At 46.3% G+C, this 24,143-nt stretch overlaps 1 protein-coding gene across 1 annotated transcript in view; it reads right to left on the reverse strand.

Annotated features, from left to right (window-relative positions):
- The window catches only part of LOC147452639 (uncharacterized), a 44,977-nt gene extending 21,146 nt beyond the window's left edge, over nt 1-23,831 (reverse strand). The window contains exons 1-4 of the mRNA XM_086518272.1: nt 23,495-23,831; nt 9,394-9,483; nt 9,239-9,319; nt 8,973-9,098 (exon numbers count right to left, since the gene is read on the reverse strand). Coding sequence (XP_086374398.1) covers nt 8,973-9,098; nt 9,239-9,319; nt 9,394-9,483; nt 23,495-23,722 — 525 coding nt within the window. The 5' untranslated portion in view covers nt 23,723-23,831. The remainder of the gene's footprint in view (nt 1-8,972; nt 9,099-9,238; nt 9,320-9,393; nt 9,484-23,494) is intronic.
- Nucleotides 23,832-24,143: the final 312 nt, after the last annotated feature.

Genomic DNA, 24,143 nt, shown 5'->3' on the forward strand with positions numbered 1-24,143 from the left:
CTATAAGAGAGGCAGGGGGGGACCCGCTCGCTGTCCATCTCAAAAGCCAAGGGAAGGTACCAAGATGCACATCTCTGTGACCAAACCAACTTCCCTAAGGCCTCTCTGGACTAACTCTCAAACAAATTTGCAAACTGCCTCCATAAAGCAATAGGCCTCTCTCTCTCTCTCTCTCTCTCTCTCTCTCTCTCTCTCTCTCTCTCTCTCTCTCTCTCTCTCTCTCTCTCTCTCCAATGAAAGTGAGGCCTTGACCCTTTGCATCACATAAAATCGACCATAGGTCCCATATGCAAGAAACATGGGAAAATCATGAAAGATATACAATGAGATCATGGGGAAATCCCAAAACAAACCACACGATACATATAGGGATAAAGATACTCTAATTAGATAGTGAACTGTAGCTATCTGGATTGTGATCAAGTCTACACAAATCTGCCCAAACCTCTGTCCACCTCAAGCGATGTAGCAAAAACTACGAAGTCCAATGCTTTGTATCTAACTAAGATAAAGCATCCGCTATAAAAACCACCGATAGCAGCTCACAAAAGCCAAGGGACTCTGAAACCCCTAGGTTGAGCTCCAAAGTCTTCCTGCCACAAAGTGATGACGTGGCGGACAGCAGAAACCCTAATTTCTGTCAAAAACCCTAATTTTCGGACATCGCGGAGGCGCTTTTTTTTTTTTTTAAGCGACGCAAATTTTAAGAGAAAAGACTCTCTAAGAGAGAGAGAGAACTAATGCTTTTTATTTTAAAAGCTTTTGGGGCTCTGCTTTTGGGCATCCCTTGTAACCTTTAAATTAGTGGTGAGGGCCTCACTTCTCAGAGCATCTGGACGCAGAGTCTGAGAGTGAAACCCTAGCCACACTCTTGTACTTTGATCTGATTAATATAAAAAGAAATACCGAAAGGGGCGCCAGTCTTTGGGGCCAATATCTCTAGGCACGGAACTCCGCCGGGCCAGTGCAAATCTATTGTGATCTGTGAATTGTTTTGAAGTGGTTATTTGGTGCTGTCGCGGTTGATTCTTGACTTGGAGTGTCCAAGTCTGTTACACTTCCGCATCCACTCTTTAACATTTCATGATAATGATTCCCCCCCCCTCCCTCTGCCTAGCGCAGCCCCCTACCCCCACCCATGCCCCAGCCGTCACTCTGCTACCCCCAACTCTTGCCCACCCCAACCAACGCTCTATTCAGCCTTCTTAGCCCCCTCACCTCGTCCCACCCCGTAACCCTCATAAACCCCCCCAGCCCACAAAATCTTTGTCCTCCCTCGCCAGTAGCCGGTGGGTTGCCTTTAACACTTCGGAGGCCCTCATCATCGTTTTCTCCTTCCTCTTTCCAACAAAAAACACAGAATGGCGGCCCCTGCTCCACCTCAGAGGGACTCTACACAAGCCCCCTCGTCCGACACCGCGAAGCCGACCCTTCGACTTGCTCTTTTGCAAGAAGAGCAAGCAAACTTAATGGCCGAGGTGAAACGCCTCCAAGCCACCTCGGTCATTTGCAAGATGTTGGCACGAGACCCAGTAGAGGTGAGGTTCGGAACCTGCTACAGGCTCTACTCGTCACCGAAGTAGACAAGATTGTCGATGAGCAGATTCTCAGGAGAGGCTACTACCAGATAGAGTTCGAGTCTCCAAAGATGGCAGCTAAAGTAATCTCCATGAACTCGCTAGGCATTTAGGCGACTCGAGCTTACTTCAGACAGTGGCACCACGGGTTCAACCCGACTGCACATGTGCTTGAGGAGGAGACAGATCTTCCCATCTAGTTGCTTTCCAAGACTGAGGCGGGAGTATCTACCCTTACTCTCCAAGATTAGCTCCATGTTTTGAGACAATCTTGGAGACCCCGCGCACCTCCGCTTCAGTTGTGGCCAAGGCAACGGGGTTCCCTACTGTGCAAGTTCTTGTTAGAGACACACATACACTTCCGAAGGTGGTTCTGCTACCTCGGGTGAGTGGTGGTTGGATCAAACAGAGTGTAAGGTATTCGGGTCCTCCCGAACCAATGCTTCATTTGCATACAAATGGGCCATCTTGACAAGGCATGTCCACGAAGGAGGCCCTGACCCACGCCACAGACTCCTCCCCAACCCGTGCCACAGACCCAACCTACTCGGGCTGGCCAAAAGCAGTAGGCAGAGACACAGGGAGCACAAACGGGTACCTCATCTAAGACAGGTGCCCAGGCAAAGGAGGGCTGTCAGCAAGTTCGTGGCCGTCGTCGCCTAGGACCAACACGTGAGTTTAGGGCCCCTACTGATAGGCCCGCGCCAGGCCAACAGCAATGGGTTCCCACAGGAAACCGTTTTGACCCTTTACAGCAGGATGAACCGGAGGATATCCCCTCAACCTCAGCTTCGCCACCGACAGCCCCTCCCCACCTCCACCCTCACCTTCCCCCCCCCCCCCCCCCCCCCCCCCCCCCTTCCCTCTCCCATCCCCCCCACTTTGTCGCATGTTCCCTCCTATACCACGCCGCCGCCCAAGGATTGGTCACTCGGCAGCTCGACGGTCTCTTCGCAGTGCATTTTCCACGAACCGCTTGGCGAGAGAGGAGCAGCCATACCTTCAAATGCCCTTGCTAGTGTAGGCGTCGCCCTTTGTGGCAGTTCCTCATGGACTGACAAGTTTCAACATCCGTCACCGCTAGGACTTCTTCAACTATGACTTACACGCTTTCTCGGTGACTCTTCTCCCGACCTTAAGGCGGCTTGCTTCAAAGTCCATGTATTGTTTCTAGCAGCTAGAAAAACAGAGGCCCTGGACACAGCAGTTGGGTACTCTTTCCCACTGTGTGGCAGGGATCAGACTAAGTGGACTATGCATACAATCCTGGATTGGCTTCATGTTCAAGATCTGGAGTTCCCTCACCACATGTGAGACTTGGGGATGACAGATTTGATACACACTCTGTGGCCATTGGCCAAGTTCTCTGTGACACCACCAAATACAGCAAGATGTAGACACATTGTGGTACACTTTTTTGCAAACACGCAAGGCGCACCCTGCTATGTATATGTTCATGAGGATTCTTGGACAGAGGATGTAGCTCTATGGATTGTACACCTAGCTTGGGCATGGGTCTAAGACATAGTTACAGGGAATGGCCATTTTCAGGTCTCCATTCCTCGTACCCATTCTAACTTCACGTTCCGTATCCCCATTCTGTGTTTCAAACGTGATTATTTGTAACACGGAATGGCATTTCATGCTCGTTGCCATTCCCCGTTTCGGGTAACTATGGTCTAAGAGGACAGTCTCATGGAATGTGCAAGGGTTAGTTTGGACCTCAGTTTCTATGCCAGAGAGGTCGACTCAAACAGGAGCTTCAGAGATGCCTTGTGGGTGGAGCGATTGACATGCTTATGCTCCAAGAGCATCAGTTGTGTGAGAGCCACATCAGGCGCTGTGGACAGATCTTGCGTGGTTAGTATGAGACCTTTTGGTCAAATTCTTTTGGGCCAAGTGGTATTCGAGGAGGTGTATGTATGACTATTACGGATTCATGGCAGCACGCCACAATGGCAGCAGGCCATTGTGGACAGAAGCATTAGTGTGGCTGAGTTTTGGTCACATTTGGTAGCCTGTTGTCCGCAGATTTCAGCATCTGCGTTTTCAGTGCATCATCGTCGCGTCGTTGTGATCGCCGTCCTCGTCGACACAGTCTCAGTGATTAGCAAAAAGTCAACGTTTTGCAGATTTCAACCTTTCAGCCCTAGCGTTCTCAGATTTCAGCCCATCCTCGTCGTCGTTGTCATTGTCATCGACATCATCGGCAAGTCCATTGCATCTAGACCATTGTACCAGATTTGTGCAATCAATAGCATAGACCTCTCTCGCCATAGAGAGGGGGGCCCTTGGAGGAGGGTTTGAGAACAGTCTGGTGTCGTATTCTTCTCTCTCTCATTCTCATTCTCAGTCTCAGCACCTTCATTTACAGTAGCATTCACTTTGTTTGTGATCATTGCACTCTCTCACTAAAGGAACGGAAGGCTCTCCCTTCCGTAAGTAAAAGAAACCCTTGAGTACAGTTGAAGGACTATCTTGAGCAAAGTCAACATTCACTTCCGCTACACCTTACATCGGTATCAGAGCTTTTGCAATGTTCTGTATCACTCAAGGAAAGAACCACAAGAATTTATTTTTGCTTGTTGCAGTCGCACGTAACCCAAGTCTACTTGGGCGTGTCGATTCCTAAATGTGTTTTTGAAGAGTGACAGGTAAGCCAAGAAAGAAGGGCTTGTCTTGCCTCCTTGTTCCTCTTTTCACTCATTGAGAGCGGACCGTGCACTTAGCGGCAGGCCAATCGATGTGAGGTGAAAAAAAGCAACTTTGATGTCAGCGCAAGGCCGCCAAGGGGTGCGCTCGAGGAACTCAAGAACCTCAAGAACTCAAGACTTGGAGCGTGAGCGTGAGCAAGCACGCTTGGCGGCCGAAGAAAGACGACAGTTCACTGATCCTTGCCTCAAGCCATAGGTGCCGTAGAAAAAAAATTGGTGATCGGATTTCCCGTAGAAGAGAAATCGGCCATGCTCTGATACCATATAACAGACTTGGACACTCCAAGTCAAGAATCAATCGCGACAGCACCAAATAACCACTTCAAAACAATTCACAGATCACAATAGATTTGCACTGGCCCGGCCGAGTTCCGTGCCTAGAGATATTGGCCCCAAAGACTAGCGCCCCTTTCAGTATTTCTTTTTGTATTAATCAATTCAAAGTACAAGAGAGTGGGTCGGGATTCACTCTCAGACTCTACGTCCAGATGCTCTGAGGATTGAGGCCCTCACCACTAATTTAAAGGTTACAAGGGATGCCCAAAAGCAGAGCCCCAAAAGCTTCAAATCAAAAGCAACTGCTCTCTCTCTCACAGAGAGTCAAAACTTGAAAGCAAAAGCATTCTCTCTCTTTCTCATTGCGTAGAGAAAAAGCAAGATTCGCGTCGCTCATCATTATAAAAATTATAAATTTAAAAAAAAAAGTAAAGCCTCCGTGATTTCCAGAAATTAGGGTTTCTAGCAAAAATTAGGGTTTGCAGGAATTTTAGGGTTTCTGCTGTCCGCCACGTCATCACTTTGTGACAGCTGAGCTAGCCTATCTTGGGGCAACTTAGGCTGCCATCAACGGCTCGTCCTCATGCTCTATCCCTCTACTTTTGGGACCTCTCTCTCTCTCTCTCTCTCTCTCTCTCTCTCTCTCTCTCTCTGTGTGTGTGTGACAAAGATCACCAGACTCATACGTCAAGATTTGATTCAGCCTGATACCAAGAGCACATGGATACAGCCAACATAGGAGTTGGGCACGAAGATGGCTTTCTATATAGAGCATCTTCTCCAACTAACAGAAGATGGATATGTGATCAGACCGGCCTATATAGACACTCATTTATCCTAAGGAATAAGATGTGCTATTGGTCAGATGCGCACATCATCACACCAGCTAGAGATTGAGACTGGTGGATTTAGAAGAGTACCAGCAGAGGGCAGGATATGCCACTTGTGTCATATAGAGCCAAGACATAGTTACATCACATTTGTCATTGTCCGGTATACTATGAGATACGAGGCCGCTTTTATTGTTTATTCAAAGAGAGCTTCAGACCATTGGCTACAGTCATGAGAAATCAGGATCAGAGATGCCTCGGGTTGTTTTTGCTAGAGCTGCCCAGAGACAAGGAGAATCTCTTGAGGAGATCAGGCAATGGGAGACAATCACAGAGGGAGATTACTGACTTCTTTAGAGCAAGGACTCAGCATCTAGATGAGCATGCTCCACAGCAGACTTCAGAGCCCACTTATACCAGAGGGATATTAGTTGACAGAGCCATTGAGCTCGGGAGAGCTAGACGCCCACGTCTACGAGGGCGACCACGACATCGACGAAAGCTCCATCAAAGTATCATGACTATTCTAGCACGACGTGTGACACGCCCAGAACGACTATTTATAGAGGTGGACATTGACGAAGCTCTTCAGCGAACCGATGCAATCGAGCATCCTCAAGCACTGATGATGATGATGTTTTGTCTTTCACTTTACTTCACTTTATTTTTATTTTTGCACCTAGACACTGGATTAGATCCACCAAGATTGTATCAGTTTGGTCTCATAGGTCATTTTGGCCTTTTGAAGACATTTAATATAACATCTCTTAACATCTCTCTCTCTCTCTCTCTCTCTCTCTCTCTCTCTCTCTCTCTCTCTCTCTCTCTCTCTCTCTCTCTCTCTCTCTCTCTCTCTCTCTCTCTCTCTCTCTCTCTCTCTCTCTCTCTCTCTCTCTCTCTCTCTCTCTCTCTCTCTCTCTCTCTCTCTCTCTCTCTCTCTCTCTCTCTCTCTCTCTCTCTCTCTCTCTCTCTCTCTCTCTCTCTCTCATTGGACCTTCATTGGACCACCACGGGAGGCCAGGTCGCACAGACGGATGGGGAAACATGGAGAAACCTCTCGTCTCTATGATCTCGCGGCTCATTAGAGCCAAGGCATCAGTACCACGGGCCATTATCCGAGCAAAGCTAGCGGCCCCCCCACTAGTGGTGGAGGCGCTCACCAGATCAGTCTCATTCATAAACCGCACATGGGAACTTCCCAGAGACAGATATGCCCGCATTGCACTTGAGTCCTCCCCACAGTTAGCCATACAAGGAGATACAACATGCTGGTATGGGGAGATGACATCATGGTTTCAGGCGCATGGGTTCAGCATAGATAGGCTGCCACCATTCCAGTACTCATTGGATGCACCATCTCTCATTCTTACACAGTCGGAGATCACCAAGCTCATCCGCCAAGACCTGACCCAGCTAGACACCAGGAGGACATGGATACAACCAGCACAAGAATTGGGCACGAAGATGGCTTTCTACGGAGACCACCTTCTCCAGCTCACGGAAGATGGTTTTGTGACGAGACCAAGATACATGGATACCCACTTGTCTCATGGGATACGATGTGCTATTGGCCAGTTACGCACATCGTCTCACCAGCTGCGGATTGAAACTGGGAGATACAGCGGAGTACCAGCAGAGGCCAGGACATGCCCCTTGTGTGACATGGAACCTGAGACAGAGCTGCATTATACATGCCGCTGCCCCGTCTACTACGAGATAAGAGGCCGCTTCCATTGCTTGTTCAGAGAGGGTTTTGGACCACTCTCAAGAGTAATGGGATACAAAGATCAGAGATGCCTGGGTTTGTTCTTGCTCGAGCTGCGCAGACACAGAGAGAGCCTGATGAATGGCGAGGCTAGCCAGTCTCAAAGACGGATCACAGACTTCTTCAAAGCAGACACGGGACAGCCACAAGAGCCACTCCCACAGCAGAGCTCCCCCTCGTCTCACACCAGAGGCACACTGATCGACCGAGCCATTGAACTAGGGAAATCCAGGTGCCCACAACTGCGAAGGACTACACAGCATCGACGGAGGCTACGTCAAAAGATTCGGAGCACGCTGGCCAGGCATGCACGACGCTCGGTCAAACTACTAACCATGGAGGAAATTGATGAGATTCGCCAACGACCGATGCTAGATCTTTTGTGATTCAGCTATCCCAACAAGCCGCCCATTTTTGCTTAGTTTTTTGCTTAGCTCACATCGACCAATCTAAGATCCCATAGTATATATCTTTGTTTTGTACTGTTGTTAGGTTATTTTGTTACTCTGACTTTGTATCAGATCCACCACCTTGTAACTTTCTGGTCTCGTAGGTCACTATGGCTTTTTGAAGACGTTAATATAACATTTCATTTCATTTCATTTCTTCTCTCTCTCTCTCTCTCTCTCTCTCTCTCTCTCTCTCTCTCTCTCTCTCTCTCTCTCTCTCTCTCTCTCTCTCTCTCTCTCTCTCTCTCTCTCTCACACACACACACACACTTGAAAAAACCTCACAACCCCCGAATGTCACATATTCTGAGGGCACGTATATAACTGAAATACACGATAGGCATGAAGGTAAAATCTGGAGAAATATACAACTAGCCACATGGGTATAAACTAGAAAAACTGTATTAACTGAAAAAAGGCCAGGGGACAAAACCTCTCCTGTAGAGAGTAAAACACGCTCTGGCCACCTAAGGAAGGGAGAGGATGACAATTGCCTCTAAGCAATTCCCACCAAAAGTACTCTCTGTGGCTGTATTCCAAAATCCCAAGATGAACAGAAGGCCACCGTCAATAGCAACTTAGCTCCAACTATGTAGATATTAAAAAATAGCGGTATCCTATCGCCAATGATAAATGCTTATAAAGGTGCTCTTTGTGCATCTTCTGTGTGTCTGAAGAAATCCTAACCTAGAGCTCGTGCTACCTTATGTCTTCTTTCATCTCTTTCAAGGAAATAACCTAATTGCTAACCAACTAGAACGTACCTTTTGCTTATTAAGGATAGGGCTTAGTTTGATCAAACATCTACTATCTAATGTACTGCACTAGAGGGCCATTCACAACAATAACACATGGGCTACGGAGGAAGTTGCATTTGCTTTTTCTTATGTGGAGTGCAAAGATGGTTCACTCGTTCATAAGTTCTTTCTGACACAATGCCAACGATGCATTTATAAAAATATTTAATCTACTAGAGTCTATGCACAAACTAGAAGGAAAAAGCTAACATAATATAACAATAGTCATAACATAAGCCAACAGTACGTCTTTTTCATGATAAAGTGATGCCACTGTAACTCATACTCTGTGAGGACATGAAAATTTTCACACCATTCCGTGCAAACATCATTGGTTTCATCCATCCATTTTTCCTAAGCGATGTGGCAAGGGTAGGGTTTTGGACAAAAGCAACAACATGCATTACACCAATCACCTTGAGTTCAAAGAAGCCAAGGAGAATTAAAATGTTGACATCAAGATAACCAAAGGACTCTTGTTCCTTCAATTACACCCACTTGTGCTTTTTCCTGCCTACAATAAAAGCACAAAAACAAGAGCTAATGTTGGTTAAAAAAGTTTGCCTTGAGTGAAGTAGCACCAGGAAGTGCTGCAATGCTTTGCTGTAGGTCCAGCCGGAACTGAGCATTTCTAAACATATATCCAGTCATCATCACACTATACATGAGCTGTGCCAAGTTCTCAGCAACCTGTACACAAATTTTTTAAGTAAGCCAAGACTTCAAGTAGGTCAGAAAACTAAGAAGATGGTACCTCTAACAATATCATCAGTAACTTCTCAACTGTCCTTGATGAAGAGCAAGAAACAGTACTAGACCCATAGACTTACCGTTGAAACTGTAACTGCAAAGAACTGTGGGGGTAAAGTCCCTAACATATTTGTCACAGTTTGCCGCATCGCCTCAACAACCTGAATTTAGTGAGCATGTGTCATCCACATAGTTTCATAAGCTCCTTCAAATAAGTAGCTGTTCTGAGACAAACCTGTTCAGGAGCCCTTTTGACAAAAAGGTCCATAAATTCCGGTTGTACTGTCTTCACATATTCTAATAGCATCTCTCTCCTGCTCTTTGACTGCCAAAACAATGTATATGCTATATTGATTGAAAGCTTGATATAATAGTTGAATATAGATGCAACAAAGAGTTTCAAATTTCAACACCAGATATGTGGAAATTCATGTGAACAATCAGTTTACTAGCAGACACCATTCCACATTGGATGTGCACATGCACAAGCAAAACTTCTGAACCAGCCCAAACTCTCACTCAAAAACAGTGCAATTTCTGAACCCATAATAGTCACAGTGAGCATAAGGAAGGTGGCAACCACCTCAAGTATGAGGTCAATGCTCCAAGAAAAAAGTATAAATGGATAGGACACTGCCCAGCAAGGGAAGCAGACACAAGGAATGGCAAGGGACAGCCAGCGAGTGATGATGACCAATAGGTGGGAACATCAGACTGACGATAAGATGATAACTAAGAGAGTGTGGAGTAAGTATCTTGCCCAACCTCAAAATAAGACCATCTGCTGAAACCAGAAGGCCACAACGTGCCATTGAAATATAACAACTAGACTGGAGTTTAACGCAACAGATACAAATCTGCAAATACTTCAGGCACTTAAACTGAAAGAGCACTTCACACTTAAGACGAGACACAAGTGGCGGAGTTCCACTTCCAAATACACTAGACCCTCAACTCTTGCAGTATTTCTTTCTCATAATTCTTTAATCAAGTATCTAAAAAGGAATCATCAATAATGCAAAGTCGCATTCACTAATGCAAGGCAACAACAAAGGGTTGTGGAAGTGTGAATTCTCGATTCTACCTATTCCCTCATTTTCGTTGCATCTCTCTTGTGTTTGAGGTTGTGTTTTGTAGCGTTTCGAGGCACTCCTCCCACTCTTGGAACTGCAAGCCTCCCATTGCGCGTGGGACCGTGCACCTTGAGTGTCGGAAAAAGCAAACATGTGTACAGCGGGTGTTGCATGTGTGGTGCACAGACGAGGGGGTAGAAAAGCTGCCCGGGAGATAAGTCTGCGACACTCCTTTTGCATGAGGGAAGGAATCCTTGCATGGTCAATGACTTGTAGCAATATCGAATACCCAGAACATTCAGGAGGGAAGCACCCTCCTCCTTTGGGGTCTAGACACACCAATGGATCCTTCACCTACTCCACCAGCTTCTCAAGTCTCACCCCCACCAGCAGCACCTAATTCTGTGGATTTCATGATGCAAATGACGATGGACATGATGATGCAGTAAGAGGAGGCTCAACAAAAAGAGCATATGGAGGCAACCCGTCATTGGTGGCCAAGGCGTCGTTGAGGGCAAGGCTCGTAGACGGAAGCGTGAGGCTGAGGCGATGAAGGCTCGGAAGCAAGGATGTGCAATCATGCATGACCTCATTTCCACTCTAGCAACTCAATCTAACCCACTGCCCATAGGGCCGAATTATGATAAGCTTGCCAAGACCATTGTAACAAACTGCTGACGTGTCAAAGCCTAAAGAATGGAGCCAACTTACAGATGTGGCTGAGGAGCCTAAACCCTAAGAAGAACAGGTAACAGAAGAAGTGTCACGAAGTGATGACGTGGTTGCCCGAGAGCAAAAACCCTAACCCTAATTTCTGCAAAAAACCCTAACTGCAGAAACCCTAATTCTGAAAACCCTAACCCTAAAACCTGCAAACCCTAATTTCTGCCAGAAACCCTAACTGCTGAAACCCTAATTCTGGAAACCCTAACCCTAAAGCCTGCAAACCCTAATTCTGCTGTGCCAGAAACCCTAAAACTGCAGAAACCCTAACCCTAACCCTAAGGGCAGATTTCTGCGTTTTGCGCTGGCTGATGACGTGGCAAGCTGTACGGATTTCAATGATTTACGCTGGCAGCTTTTGGCATTGCTTTTTGGACGAGAAGCTTTTGAGTTTGAAAGCTTTTCATGTAAGCTGCTTTTTGGACCAGAAGCTTTTGAGTTTGAAAGCATTTCATGTAAACTACTTTTTAGGCCAAGGGCCTTTAAATATGAGGCTAGGGCTCATTCTGTGGCATGCTTCAGTACGAAGGTGCAGAGTCTGGAGTACCGGCTTAGACTGTGTTGATGCAATATAAAGAAATACCGAAAGGGGCACCAAGGTTTGGGGCCAATACTCTCTGGGGTGGAATTCTGCCACTCCGTGTCGCGTGTCGTCTCTCTCCATTTCAGTTCAGTTGTTATTTGAAGTGCTAAAAGTTGTTCAGTCTGTTCTTTTCTACTGGCACGTGGTGCCCGCCTTGTGACAATGGTATCAGAGCATCGGGCGTGTGCTTTTCTGAAAGCATACCGGTCCTACAAAAGAGCAGACAAAGCTATTGGAATTTTATTTGAGGTATCTTCGCGCTTCAACCTGGACTTATTAGCCACTCCCACACTTACTTCATCGCGCATCGGGTGTGCTCCCGTCTTCACCGCTCATGTCTCACAGGGCATAAGCCAATTAAGATCACTTGCAAGAGAAGGATCCAGATTTGTTTCAAGTCACTGTTTTTCTCAGAAGCAGTGCCATGCAGATGTTGATGTCTACAGCTACCAAGCAGCATACTCCAAGTACTTGGCAAGCTTTCAAGAAAAATTTTGCCCAAAGTTATATGGTTTCTGACATCTTCCTTCGGAGTGCAACTTCTAGCAGAGTGGGGTATCCTGAAATGCTTGCCATGGAAACCCTAGCAGATTATAACTTGAAGTTTCTCGACATCTCCCAGTAGATGTCTCTTCACGAGCAGATGACCTTGGAGGTTTAGTGCGATTGCTATCTTGGGACTACCATCGCCGCTAAAGCAACACTGTTTGTCCAAGAGCTGACGGACCATGCTGTGCTAGGCTACGACCATATGGAAGAAACCTAACCCTAATTTTTGGTGCAGGTTTCAGGATGGAAAGTCAGTCGACTGATGTCGAGATTTCTTTTTAAGTTTGAGTTCTGTTTTAGCTTGTTTGGTGATCCTGTTTGGAATTTGTTTGAAATGGATGGTATCTGTTTTGAACCTGTTTTGGTGCCGATTTGAATTGTTCGACTCTGGTTTAATACTGGTTTCAATGATTGGTGATTTTACTCCCGGGTGGAGAAGTGAAATGCTGTTTGAGAATGCTTGTTCATACTCATGGCCCGGACCCTTGTGGTTATTTGCGGGGGGAGTATTGAATGATTGAAAAGTGTTGTTTTTACTCATGGCCCGGACCCTTGTGGTTATTTGCGGGGGGAGTATTGAATGATTGAAAAGTGTTGTTCTTACTCATGGCCCGAACCCTTGTGGTTATTTACGGGGGGAGTATTGTTGTTTTTACTCATGGCCCGAACCCTTGTGGTTATTTACGGAGGGAGTATTGTTGTTCTCACTCATGGCCCGGACCTGAATGGTTATGCGGGAGGAGCATTAACTTTTAAGAAGTCTGAGCAGTGGTTAGTCTCAGCACCTCCAAACGATGCAGGCTGCGGTCTGGGGGGCGTTTGGTTGTAAAAGGCCTGTATATCTCATGGCCCGGACCTTTTTAGGTTATTTGCGAGAGGAGTGATGAGGGAGTCGTTAAACAGCTCATGGCCCGGACCTGGATGGTTATTTGCGGGGGGGGTGTTCATCGGCGGCTTTATGTTTCTATGCCTTATAACATGCATATGTGAGCATTTGTGTTGCATTGTGATGTGCCAACTACTGAATATTCCTAATTGGATGAGATTGCCTGGGTATGTAATTTTAGTGCCTCAAGACACCCGTGGAAGATCAGTACGGTCTGGGTGTGATGGCTAATTTTACTACGCCAGAATATCAAGAGTTCCGATCTGGAGAAAGGAGAAGCTAACTCCTTTATCAAAACACCCGAAAGGAGAAGCTAACTCCTTGATCAAAACAGCTGAAAGGAGAAGCTAACTCCTTGATCAAAAGAGCAGAAAGGAGAAGCTAACTCCTTAATAAAAAGAGCAAACTGATTGTCCCTCGAAATGACCTTCATAAATTTTTGAGCTAACTTGAGTTGTTTTGCAGATATGTTGTAATCGAGGACGATTACTCTCTTTCAAGAAGGGGAGATGTAACAAACTGTTGACGTGTCAAAGCCTAACGAATGGAGCCAACTTACAAATGTGGCTGAGGAGCCTAAACCCTAAGAAGAACAAGTAACAGAAGAAGTGTCACAAAGTGATGACGTGGTTGCCCGAGAGCAAAAACCCTAACCCTAATTTCTGCCAAAAACCCTAACTGCTGAAACCCTAATTCTGAAAACCCTAACCCTAAAACCTGCAAACCCTAATTTCTGCCAGAAACCTTAACTGCTGAAACCCTAATTCTGGAAACCCTAACCCTAAAACCTGCAAACCCTAATTCTGTTGTGCCAGAAACCCTAAAACTGCAGAAACCCTAACCCTAACCCTAAGGGCAGATTTCTGCGTTTTGCGCTGGCTGACGACGTGGCAAGCTGTACGGATTTCAATGATTTACGCTGGCAGCTTTTGGCATTGCTTTTTGGACGAGAAGCTTTTGAGTTTGAAAGCTTTTCATGTAAACTGCTTTTTGGACCAGAAGCTTTTGAGTTTGAAAGCATTTCATGTAAACTACTTTTTAGGCCAAGGGCCTTTAAATATGAGGCTAGGGCTCATTCTCTGGCATGCTTTAGTACGAAGGTGCAGAGTCTGGAGTACCGGCTTAGACTGTGTTGATGCAATATAAAGAAATACCGAAAGGGGCACCAAGGTTTGGGGCCAATACTCTCTGGGGTGGAATTCCGCCACTCCGTGTCGTGTGTCGTCTTTCTCCATTTCAGTTCAGTTGTTATTTGAAGTGCTAAAAGTTGTTCAGTCTGTTCTTTTCTATTGGCACGTGGTGCCCACCTTGTGACAACCATTGCGGAGGCAACCAAAGCTACGTCAAACATCAATGACCCCATTCCCGAGAAGATCACATTCAGTAAGCATGCAAGTAGGATGGATGCGCTTGTGATTTCCTTATGGCTGCATCAATTTAATTCTTATTTGTTGTTGTGAAAAAGTCTGAAAGTATTAAGGTTCTAGCCTTGATGCATCTCACAAGGTGATGCTATCACCTAGAAGGATGAGTGGATGGATAAGAAGTCCGCCACTCATAAAGTGGCCAATAAGCGTCATACTTGGATGACCCTCTCTAGCTTAGCTGGCAGGAGTTCCAAAAGGATCTTGAGGCCTGCTTCTTGCCTCCACAGTACCTTAAGAGATTGAAAGAGGACTTTTGAGCTTTATCTCAAAAAGGTAAACCTATCATGTCATATACTAAGTGTGTGTCACAACTAGGCGGGCAATTAAGGAAGTCGGGCGAGGGAAGGTTAGAGGCCTTTCTCTTTGGATTAGACCACTCTATCGAGTTTGACGTGCAGGCCGGTGATTTGTAGACATTGCACGATGCTATCCGCTTGGCTCAGCTTCAAGAGATGAAGCACAACAAGGGTAAGCTTAAGACAACCTACGATTAAGGTAACTCTTCCTCTAATGGCTCCTCTAAAGACAAAGAAAAGAACTCTAATGGGAATGGTAACAATAAAAAAAGCTCTTTGAATTCCTCTTCTTCTTTTCATACCAATTCTCCATCTAACTCTAAGGGGATAAGGAAAATCTTAAAAAACTGAACTCACTCGTGACAAGAAAATTGCTTAAGGAATTTAGATGTTCTATTAGCAAAGATACCAGGATTGTATGCAAATGAACATAGGTGCTTCAAATGTCACATTGTAGGTCACAAGAAAAAGAGTGTCCTAAAAGGATCTAAAACACACCCAAATGCTTCATCTTCTAGCTCTACCCCTCAAGTTAAAGCTTTGGGTGTGAAGGAGTGAAGCTCAGCAAGAGGAGACTTTAAAGACCGGATTTCATTAATTTGGAAATGGCCAAAGCCGATAAAAGTGGGACAAATTTGCCCTTTAATTTTACATGAAGGATGATTTCTTTGCCTTTCTCATTCTTCAATGTGGCCTTTCTAGCCCAATAATCCACCACGGCACAGTTCTTACGGTAGTAGGGGATTCTCAAGAGTACATCACACCCTTCCAAGGTAGAGTAACACGGATCGGGTGGAACGGGGCCCTCTTGTTCCCGAAACACGTTCCGAGGCGAGACTTCTCGACAGAACAGGGACATTCACAGAACGGTGTTCTGTTCTAAAATGTAACCGGAATCCTGGCCGGAACAGCCCTCGGAACGGGTGGAACGTCATGGGGAACGCGGAATGGCCGGCCAGGTGGAACGACAGTTTGAAAAAAAAAAATTTAATGGCCATTTGGATTTTTAAAAAAATGTGGCTGTTGACACATGTGAATATTTTGGGGAGAGGAAGGGGGTATTATAAGTTCTAGAATCTTCCAAGCTCCCATGCTCTCCTATGTCAGCCCCAAGGCTCACCCTCTTCCTTCATAAGTTTGCCTCTCCCTCAAGCTTGAGCGTTGAAGTGTTTTCCCCTCAAGCTTCAAGAGTAGAGGACTGAGGCTCTCTCCTCCTCTCCCTTGGGCCTCAAGGCTCAAGCTTGGAGCTCTACCTCTCCATCACTCTCCATCTCTCCCTCAAGCTCTCCATCTCTTCCTCTCCTCCTCAAGGCTCAAGCTCTCCGTCTCTCCCTCTCCCTCAACTTTCAAGCTCTCCGTCTCTCCCTCTCCTTCAACTCTCAAGGCTCTTGAATAACATCTCTTGAGTTCAACTCCTCGTCGGCTAGATCTGGGATAGTTTCCTACGACGTTAAAACTCTCTTCTTCTTCTTCTTCTCTCTCTCTCTCTCTCTCTCTCTCTCTCTCTCTCTCTCTCTCTCTCTCTCTCTCTCTCTCTCTCTCTCTCTCTCTCTCTCTCTCTCTCTCTCTCTCTCTCTCTCTCCGACTTTCATCTCAGCGCGAAACTCTACCATGCCATGTTGACTCTCTCTCCAGATAGTGGAGTATACAAAGTACACAAATGCTTACGCCTACCTTGGGGTGGTCTTTAGTGGACCAGCATTTTCATTGAGGAGAGCAGCAGAGACTAGACTGAGTAGAGCATATGCAGCATTGGGTGGATTGGAGAGGACGTGTTCACAGATTCAGTTTCACGAGCCTCGGACGAAGCTCTAGCTTTTTGATACACTGGTGGCTTCCGCATTGCATTAGTTACCAAGGAACGGGTTCCCATAGGTCTCGAACGCCGAAACAGCGTTCCGACCGGTCAAAGTTGCAGGAACGTCCTCGGAACGGCAGGGCATTCCGGATGACAGGCTAGTACCGAAACGTTTGGATTGGAACGACCGGCACGGCAAAACACGGACAGATTTTCCCAGGCTCCAATGGTCACAATCGGGCAGATTCTGGGGAGTTTTGTTTCTTGGCAACCCTTATAAAATGCTCCCCCCTCACCCCTTTCCTTCACAATTGTAACAAACCTCAAGGCTCTCTCTCTCCCTTGCACACAAGCTCTACCCTCAAGCTCTCAAGCTCTCTTGCTTGGGCTTGCCCTCAAGCTCTCTCTCCCTTGGTCTCAAGAAGTGAAGCCTCTCTCTCAAGCTCTCTATCTCGATTCTCAAGCTCTCAAGGAGTCAAGCCTCTCTCTCAAACCCTCAAGAATCAAGCTCTCTCATTATTTCTCAGATAATCCATGGCCTCTTCTTCTACCCCATGCAATTATTTGAGAGCTCTAATCTGTTCTGTACTTGCATGAGTTATTGTGTATGGGCATAGTGTCTGTTGTGTACACTGTATGTACTATGACCGTGGCGCAGCACATCACAATCATGAGACGTAGAGAAGCCTCTAGTCTCTATGATCTCGCGGCTTATTAGAGCCAAGGCTTCAGAACCACATGACATTATTCGAGCAGAGCTAGCTGCCCCCCCCACTAGAGATTGAGGCGCTTACCAGATAAGTCTCCTTTATACACCGCTTGTGGGACCTCCCCAGAGCTAGATATGCCCGCCTAGCACTTGAGTCATCTCGAAAGTTAGCCATGCAGGGAGATACAGCATGCTGGTATGGGGAGATGACTGTGAGTGCACGTGTGCGGAAGCGTGAGAGAGAGAGAGAGAGAGAGAGAGAGAGAGAGAGAGAGAGAGAGAGAGAAGACCACAAACGCAAGATATGGTGGAGGGGGCAATCAGTCCCCCCATGACTACCATGAGCAGAAGACCCAATACACAATAACCAGATGGTGATAGTGGGTACCCCTAGCCCCATAAATAGGTGCCCAAGGGGAGGTAGGGCAATTTGCAAAGCCTGGAAAAATCCCCACGACCCAACAGAAAATGATGTATGGAAATATATGAGGGCGCCCAGACAAGGTGGGCAGCTAGCCCCAAACTCGGGTAGCCAGACCAGGTACAACCTAGACTATGGGTGGCCAGTCCTGAGACATTAGCCGTACAAGTATGACCTAGACCTGTGAAGCAACAGAGTGGCGTAAATCTAACACCCCCTCTCAACACTTGATGATGAACAAACCGTGTGAAGCTGAAGATGTGAGGCAAATGATGAAGATGTTTGTTGCAATGTCCACTGAAGGACAATACACGGGCGTACTCCATGAATGTAGCAGCAACCTAGAGTGTCCCAACTGCCAAGAAATCTCCATGGTAAAGTGCCGTCACGAGCAATGTAGCAAATTGCTGTACTCCGCCGATACAGGGTGAAGATATTGCATGAAGGCCCCAAATTGAGTGTGAAAACAACTTCTTGTCGTGAAAGAAGTGTCAATAGACCTACAAGTGTCCTGCCCAATACGATATGTAGTGTATGTAGTCAGAATGTCGAGAGAAGAAGGGGAAGCCCACGAACCATCATAAGAATGACCGAAAGCCTGTCAATGCATGAACTTGTAACCCAGTGTGGCCAGGTGGCTAAGCTGTGTAAAACTCCAAGAAGGCCAGATGTAGCAATCTACGCCGTAAACGTCCTCCGAAACAAGGAAAGCCAGACTAAGCAGTCTGCACTATAAAAGCTACCGTAAGCTACAGCAGTCACAGATAGACCGCACAGACCACCACCGGATGGTGTCCTGTCAGTAGGTAGGGTAATCCAAGATGAGGGGAAAGCCAAACTCAACACTCTGCGCTGTGAAGGGCCTCTCAGAAGAGGTATGGTCAGACCGAGTTGTCTGCACCATAATCATCCTGTATGAAGAAGGGAAGCCAAACTGAGCAGTCTGCGTTGTGAATAACCTCTGAGAAGAGGAAAGGCCAGACCAATCTGTATGCACCTTCTTGCTTGTATCTCCTTCCTTCAATCCTCCAGTATCAACCAAAACAAAATCCACGCCAACAACGCCACCAAACCGCATCTCGATGTGGCTCTCAATGTGAATGAGCTGAAAGTGGCCTCTTGCCCAGGTCAGGGGATAAGTCTGTTGTGAGGTTACCGAAGATGAGTGTAGGCAACTCTGAAGGTAGCAATCCAAATGATCGAGAGTGTAGAAGAGCAACTGCACTACCGTCCAAGCCAAGCTCGGGTGACTCCGAATGTAGTTGCAGAATGATGCTTGATCTCCTGCATCTCACGAGTAAACTCTCCAAGAAAGTCCAAAGCACTAAAGTCCCACTCCAGTTTGTAGATCCAAGCAATGAACCTATCCAAGAAGAGATCCAAGATCCTCTCCCTAAGTCCATGTAGCTGCTCCTATGTAAGCAAGTGATCTAGCGTGTTGAGGTCAAGTGGCAAGTGTCTGTCCACCCAAGATGGTGGTGTCCTCTCTAAGAATGTTAGAATCCCGTATGCCATGACCATGGCCATATCTCGTGCTCCTCTGATGAGTGCATAGGTGTGTCCAAAGCAAACCACAAGTCATCACCCCCTCTAGAGTGCGCAACCGTCGAATGATGGCTGGAGTGAATGGATCTCCCAAGGATCAAGCCAATGTAAAAGCTACCGTGTACTGCAGCAGTCACTGAGAGATCGCATGGACCAACACCGGATGGTGTCCTGGCAAGAGGTAACTTGATCATCTATAAAAAACACAAGCCATGTGGCTGTTGTCCACCCAAAAACGCAACTGTGAGGTGATGAAAATACTGTCCAGCGATTTTCAGCGTGCTCGTACGCTCCCAGTAGGATCTAGAGCGATGCAGAGGGTGTAGGGAGGACAGGGAATCAATGTCGTAGCCCCATGAGGGCTGAAAACAGAGAAAACAGCAGTGGAGAATGGCTGAAATCTGTAGCAGATGAAGAGGATTCTCGCCGGCAATGCACCGGATGACATCATGGTTTTAGGTACATGGGTTTAGCACGGACAGATTGCCCCCTTCTTGTATTCATTGGATGCATCCTCTCGGACTCTTACACAGTCCGAGATCACCAGGCTCATCCACCAAGACCCGACTCAGCTAGATACTAGGAGGATTTGAATACAGCCGGCACAGGAGTTGGACACGCAGATGGCTTTCTAAAGAGAGCATCTTCTCCAGCTTATTAAGGATGGTTTTGTGACGAGGTTTAGATACATGGACACCCACTTATCTCATGGGATACGATGTGTTATTGGCCAAATACGCACATCTTCATACCAGCTTCGGATTGAGACTGGTAGATACAACGGAGTACCAACAGAGGCTAGGACTTGTCCCCTATGTCACATGGAGCCTGAGACAAAGTCGCAGTACACATGCCACTTCCCAGTTTACTATGAGATACGAGGTCGCTTTCACAGCCTGTTTATAAAGGGCTTTGGATCACTCTCTAGAGTCATGGGGTATGAGGACCAGAGATGTCTTGGCTCTGATTTTGCTCGAGCTGCGCAAACACAGAGAGAGCCTGATGAGAGGAGAGGCTAGCCAATCTCAAAGACGAATCATAGACTTCTTTAGAGTGGACATTGGGCAGTCGGAGGAGCAGCAACCAGAGCAGAGCTCACATTCTCCTCGCACCAGAGGCACGTTGATCGATCGAGCGACCGAGCTAGGGAGATCCAGACGCCCACAACTGCGAAGGACTACACAACATCGACGAAGGCTACATCAGAGGATTCGGATCACTTTGTCCAAACATGCACGACGCCCGATCATACTACTGACCATGGAGGAGATTGATGAGATCCGCCAGGGACCAATGATGGATCTCTTGTGATTTAGCTCTTTTGAGGATTGTACACCCTGCTCATCTTGTACCAGCCTTTGTATCATCTCTCACCCATTATATCCCCACACACAGTATTAGCCCTCAGTCACTACTTTCAACCCCCTACTTATATCCTTTACAGTTCCAGCTAGCTGCTTAGTTCACATCTAGCAGTTGAGATTTTAGTTTTTCACTTTACTTCATTTTATTTTTGTACCCAGACATTGTATTAGATCCACCAAGATTGTATCGATTTCTCATACGTCATTTTGGCCTTTTGAAGATGTTAATATAACATTTCATTTCATTCTCTCTCTCTCTCTCTCTCTCTCTCTCTCTCTCTCTCTCTCTCTCTCTCTCTCTCTCTCTCTCTCTCTCTCTCTCTCTCTCTGTGTGTGTGTGTGTGTGTGTGTGTGTGTGTGTGTGTTTTTAGGATTTCTCTCACTATGGGTTTGGACTTCTCTCTCTCACTGTTTTTAAGGTTTCGTCACCACTTTTTTGCCGTTTTTTAGGGTTTCAAAACTGTTTTTTTGGCTGTTTTTAGGGTTTCAAACTGTTTTTTAGCGGAGTGGAAGAGTGGAGGAAGGAGAGGAGCACTATTCTTCAAGATGGACCAAAGAAAGAGACGGAATGATGAGGAGGATTGCTTCGCTTGAGGAGAAAGTGGTCATCCAAGATTCCATCATCCGAAATCTACAAGGTGAGCTTCGTGAAGCCAAAAGTGGGCGACTTGAAGAAGGGGAATTTCAGCCTCTCATGATGGAGGAGTTGAACACGATCAAAGAACAAGTACGGGTCATCAAGGAGGAGGAGGAAAAGAAGTCATCTTGGGTCGAGATCATCACCAAGACACAAAAGAAAGTGGAGGCGGCCGAGAAATGGATCGAGGTCGCCAAGAAAGGGAAAGGTAAAGAGACTTCTTCTACACTTGCCACCATTAACATGACCCTTGAAGAAGAACAAAGAAGGCGGCTACGACGCTATGTGCCTTACATGTGAGGGTCACCGGCCTCAAGGATGTCAACAATGTTGAAAAAGATGTCACAAGCCTCATGTCCATGATGGGAATGGAGAAGCCTTTACACACAAAGGCATGGAGGGTGGGCAAGAGGAGTGAAGGCTCGGGAGAGTCTTCAAAGCAGAGAGCATTCATCTACATTTCCCCTCCTTGGAGGAGTTCTTGAAGAAGAGGCCAACCTTAAGAAGACAGGCATTTTTCTCGGTGATGATCTCACCCTCTCACAGCTAGCTCACATGAGAGAGGTGATGCCAAATATTACAGCAGCAAGGGAGAAGGGAAAGACTGTCTTCTACAGAGATCGTCGAGTGGTGATTGTAGAGCGACGCTCTACATGACGGTTTGAGACCTATGGGACTATACTGAAGATGGCAACCTGGAATTGTAAACGATCTTACGGGTTGGATGTGGACGCCTTTGAGAATAGCTTTCAAGACAAAGACATTATATTCTTCTAACAGACTCATCACGCCCCTGGACAAATGATGCCACATGTGATAGGATATAGACGGGAGCTAGCTTGCCAGACTGACACAAGATCTAAGCATCGAAGCAAAGGATCGGGGGGGGGGGGGATAACAGTATTATTCAGAGAGGAGCTACAACCACTTCTACACGTTATTCGAAGAGACGATCATGCTAGATACATGTGGGTGAGGCTAGGGGCCAACACAAGCAGACTTTTATACATTGCCATATACAAGCAGACTTCCCCCCAGTACATCAATCCATCTTGAGCCTAGAGGCCAATCACCTTTCTCAATCCTAGACAATGACATATACGAGTTTTCCAAGGATGGTGACATCATCCTCCTAGGGGACTTCAATGCCCGGACGAGCAATGCTTAGATAGTCTTCTATGACACTTCAAAGAAGATGCTTAGAGAGCCGGATGTAGGAGATTTGGGGCTTGATAGACATTTGCAAGATAGAGATCAGACAGAGTATGGGAGACATCTCACAAAGATGGTGACTACACATGGTCTAGCGATACTTAATGGCCTACAACGTTTTCCTAGAGCAGCCAGTTTCACATGCTTTCCACACAGGCATGGGGACAGCACACTGGACTATGTCATGGCACATCCGAGCTTCATCCCCTGCATTAAGGATTTCACAGTAGGACCAAGACCAGTGGGTGTAGCAGTGGATCATGCTCTCGATACTTTCCGTCTCTTTTCAATACAGTACAGCCCAGGTGTCAAGAGGGAGGACACATACCTGCTATACATTTAGACAGAGTCTGATTGTGTTTATATAATTCTGCACGGTATTTTCTTTCTCAAACCTGAAGCAGTTCCATGCAAACAAGATATCAGCCTCAATGGCTTGTGTCCACGACAAAGACGCAAATGTCGCTAAAACTATAGCCATGTCATTAGGGCCTAAGTCAACAAAGTAGATCACCACTGTAATGCATTTTCCTTCAGCAAAGAAAGACCTTTCTCACTTTGGATAAATCTTTGAAACCATTGAGAGAGCCACATTAAATTGTTGTATTAGTGCTTTCAACTCATCCTAAGTACCATGGAATGTCCAAAAGTTACATTTTGGATGTTGGAGACGGGTTGTGTCCTATGATTCCCAACCCTTCTTTGTGAACCTCCTCTAGGTGCATGTATAAGTACACGTGAAAGCTGCCTCAAGGATGACAAAGAGGATTCCACACAGCCAAAGCCATCTGATGATTGAGCGCTAGACATGAGCACGTGTGAGTGCAATAATGAAAGTGTGATGTATGCCTGTAAAAAAGGCCTCGTACTCACTCTTTTCAAAAATACATAATCAAGGTTTATTTTGAATTTAAACCCATACACACACAACGAATGCTAATCTGCCTAAGCCATCCTAACCCAACAATTGGTATCAGAGCGGTCATCATTATGCACCCACTGAGAAACAGGGGTGAAAGCATTCACACACGTGTGTGTGTGTGTGTGTGTGTGTGTGTGTGTGTGTGTGAGAGAGAGAGAGAGAGAGAGTGAAGGGGGAAGAGATAGACTTACTACGGAGGGGGAGCCATTGCCAGAAGGAGGCCCAACAGCGGTTTCATCAGAGGAAGCACAACACGAAATGAGTCTATGCAATGAGGACCGTCGGCTTCGCAAGGGTACAGTTGAAGGAAATGGTGCAGTTGCGTGAATCCGAAAAAGATAGGAGCACGGCTGCTGCTCTTTGCAAACCCTAGCCCGACCGTCAAGACTTAAGAAGGCTGCATGCCCAGCAGCAGCCATCGTAGTTGAAGAGATGTTTTCGGCGCGCTTTTCAGCTCGCAGCAGACATGGAGCGTTCCTTGCTTATATCAAGAGTTTACACGACATGGATAATGTGACTGACCGCTGAAAGGAAATGATATGGTCTACGTAGTGAAGAAATTCAAACATTACCTCCTCAGAAATCAATTGATTCTCTTTGTTGATCATTAAGCATTGTTGTATTTTGTTAACAAATCATGCAATATAAGAAGAATAGTAAGATCGTTCATTATCTTACTAGAACAGTAGATCACTTTTTTAGATGTGTAACGGTGAGTATCCTAAAGGAATTGAAGATGATGTACTAGATGAATATCTCTTTGACATTGAGATGGTACCTACATGGAGCAAAAATATAATTCCAATTTTAAACATAGGACAATCGATGATAGTAATCCAA

The sequence above is a fragment of the Adiantum capillus-veneris genome, chromosome 8 (assembly GCF_014529385.1).
Source record: "Adiantum capillus-veneris isolate H3 chromosome 8, ASM1452938v2, whole genome shotgun sequence".
Classification (NCBI taxonomy): Eukaryota; Viridiplantae; Streptophyta; class Polypodiopsida; order Polypodiales; family Pteridaceae; genus Adiantum; species Adiantum capillus-veneris.